The 2,832-nt window shown below is 35.6% G+C and overlaps 1 protein-coding gene across 1 annotated transcript in view; it reads right to left on the bottom strand.

The window, feature by feature from the left end:
* Nucleotides 1-2,123, bottom strand: part of LOC131413386 (uncharacterized) — a 241,448-nt gene extending 239,325 nt beyond the window's left edge. The window contains 1 exon segment of the mRNA XM_058553914.1: nt 2,112-2,123. Coding sequence (XP_058409897.1) covers nt 2,112-2,123 — 12 coding nt within the window.
* Nucleotides 2,124-2,832: the final 709 nt, after the last annotated feature.

Below are 2,832 nucleotides of genomic sequence, written 5' to 3'. Positions count from 1 at the left end.
GTGATTGTTTTTGTTGTTTCTCTGCTCTGGGGCTTTGCTTGGATCAGCCAAAAAGAGACGTGGATAGAAATACTGTTAGTCTGGTCCACCTCCAGGAACCTAATCATGCCTGAATCGCTCGGAGGAGTGTAATGATGGTAAACAGTAACAGGTATGTTGGCTTCTGTTCTCATCCACTTCGGGCCATAGTGTCTCCTTTACAATCAAGCAAAATACGGTTTTGAAGGAACGTCATCTCAATAATAAAAGGTAGGGGGTGTTATTGAAGCCTTTTTCCTTGGCAAGGGGCATAAAGGTAATATTTAGTATTCACTACAGTGAATTCTCCTAGCCAGCTGGTGTGTCCCTGTTAAGACTTTCATTTATGCAGCTTGAGCTGCAACCTTTTTTGTTCTCCCAGTCTATTACTTTGTCGATTTAAGGGATAACAGCCAAAGTGAAACAGCTTGCAATTTGCACCTGTCTGCTCTAAGCGTTCCATGTTAGATTATGCAGAGAGCAAACTTCACTGTTAATGAGAGTAAGACTGGGTAGGGCTGAATGCCGTTTTGTTGAGGGGTTTATAGGACATTTTAGTGTATTTTTGTCTTGTAAATGATCTGATAGGGACCTCCCTATGTTCATGTTTTAGAGTCCCTAGAGTAAAAAACTAAAAGTTTTATAAATGTAAAGTTGTGTCTTTTTAAAGAAAATTTTAAATGTCATTTAACTAAGAATTGAATTAACATTCAGCCTGAGTTGCCTCAGATAAGAAAAAATTTAAATGCTAAATTATTTCCAAGTTGTTGTAAGCATAAAATACCCATAGAGACCGTCAATTTGTAAAATCGGCCATGCAAAAAAGTAGATAAACAATTTTTAGACATGTTTCAGAAACAGGACTACTTTTGGAAATAATGTCAAGTGTTTGAAAGGAAATCAAAGTTCTCTGCTTATATTGTCTTTGAAAATTTAGTGACTGAATTGAAGATAAAAATTCAAGTGGATGACTTCAAAATCATACATAGATATAGACACATTTATCTAACTCATCATTATGTGAATCACAAAATAAGTTCTCCACAAATGCAAAAATGTCAGCACGTAGGATTCTCTCCAACCTTTTCTAGAAGTTCTCTGCATCCCCCTTAGCTTGGATTCCTTTGAGAAATTATATTAGTGGGCTATTATCTATTTTTAAAGGATTTAAATTAAACTCATTACAATGAAAGAACTTTAATTATGGCTTATAGCATTTTCCCAAACCTTATGTATTTAAAAAAAAATCATCATCATAAAGTTTGAATAATTTGACATAATATCCTAGAAGGTGATCCAAAATTTAGTAAATTAAAATATATATATATATATATAATATATATATATATATTTTGTTAATCAAAGGGTCAGTGGTATATTTGGATTCCAAAAATTTCTTGCTTTGGCACCTCCTGTGGAAATAACAACTGCCATGATGGTAGGTTAAGTGAAGTTGAGGTGGGCACAAACATGGTCTCACTAGTAATTACTGTAGTTTAATACGGTCGTTGGCCCACATGTTGCCTGACAGATAACGTTCCAGCTTGTCAGTGATGGACCCTTTCAGCACAGCTTTCGGAGTTCTGCCAGCCATTGCTGAGTCTGGTTAGGTCAAAGGGTTGAGCCATGTGTAATTCAGAACAGAGGAGGTCCCACGGTCACTCCACAAAAACAATTACACTCCTTATTTCACTCTAGCCCTTGCCCAAAACTCACAAGCCTCATAGTTTCAGTGCAGTCAATCTAATTCTGCCCCTGGGCGATAAACCACATGAAAATATGTGGTGCTGTGTTTATAAATCTAATCAAAAATAGAAACAGTGGACAGGCACCATGAGGTCCTACTATGGATTATGGGAATCCTCGGAAACTCTGAAGGCACTTTTGTTTAACTTCTACAGACTCTCTTCTGCTATTACATTGTCTGCTACGCTCATTAATCATCCTCTTTACTCGTGAGTGCTACAGAGGAGACTAAATTTCTACTCACTTCTATACTTTCCACCCATGGATAATATTATGAAAAATAAAACGTAAAAGGCTGAGTTTAAAGGAGAAAATCAAAGAGGGGGCTACTCTTATATCAATCTTACCTCTCTATCCATGTTCTTGGCTCCTTGCCCTTGGCAGTGCACAGATTTAAATCAAGTTCCTCCAAAAAAGAAAAATAATATTTGAAAACTAGAATACACTGGTCCAACCTTAAAATATATTAAGGAATCAATTTGGGGTTGGAGAGCTGGAGGTATGATGCTTCTTAACAGTCCCGAAATATCTCAGTATAAAGTCAACAGGATTTGATTTGGTGTCTTGTTTCTAGTGCTGTTGTTCTTGTTTGTATAACCAGACTCCTAATAAACTGTGAGTTGTGAGTATTCACAAAATGTTTTACAAAGGTAATCTCTAAGAAAAGTTCAGACTTCATCTAGATAGCCTAAACTTCCTGTTTTTATGTCAAAAAGGTAACCAGCACAGACTGCATTGAAGTTGTGATGAAACTCGCTGTCACATACTTTAGGTAGTTGTGCTATACTTACCTTTTGAAAAATTAGGATCCAGTTTTGCAACTGTCATAAATAGATAATATCTCATAGAGTCAATGATAAGTATGTGTATTTAGAGACCAAACAGATTAAATCCTGAGAACATTATCCAGCAAAGATATGAAATACATAAATTTTAGGAAAAAGAAATGTTTTTTTAGCACTCAAAACTCCTTAGAGTCATGCAATAAATTATCAAGTTCAATCTGCAAGCTATTCCATTTGATATTATTTCAACTGATAAAAATACTACACTAGATTACAGTGTGGA

The sequence above is a fragment of the Diceros bicornis genome, chromosome 14, assembly GCF_020826845.1.
Source record: "Diceros bicornis minor isolate mBicDic1 chromosome 14, mDicBic1.mat.cur, whole genome shotgun sequence".
Lineage (NCBI taxonomy): Eukaryota > Metazoa > Chordata > Mammalia > Perissodactyla > Rhinocerotidae > Diceros > Diceros bicornis.
Note: the sequence above shows the minus strand (reverse complement) of the source record. Positions and strands in the feature narration are given on the sequence as shown.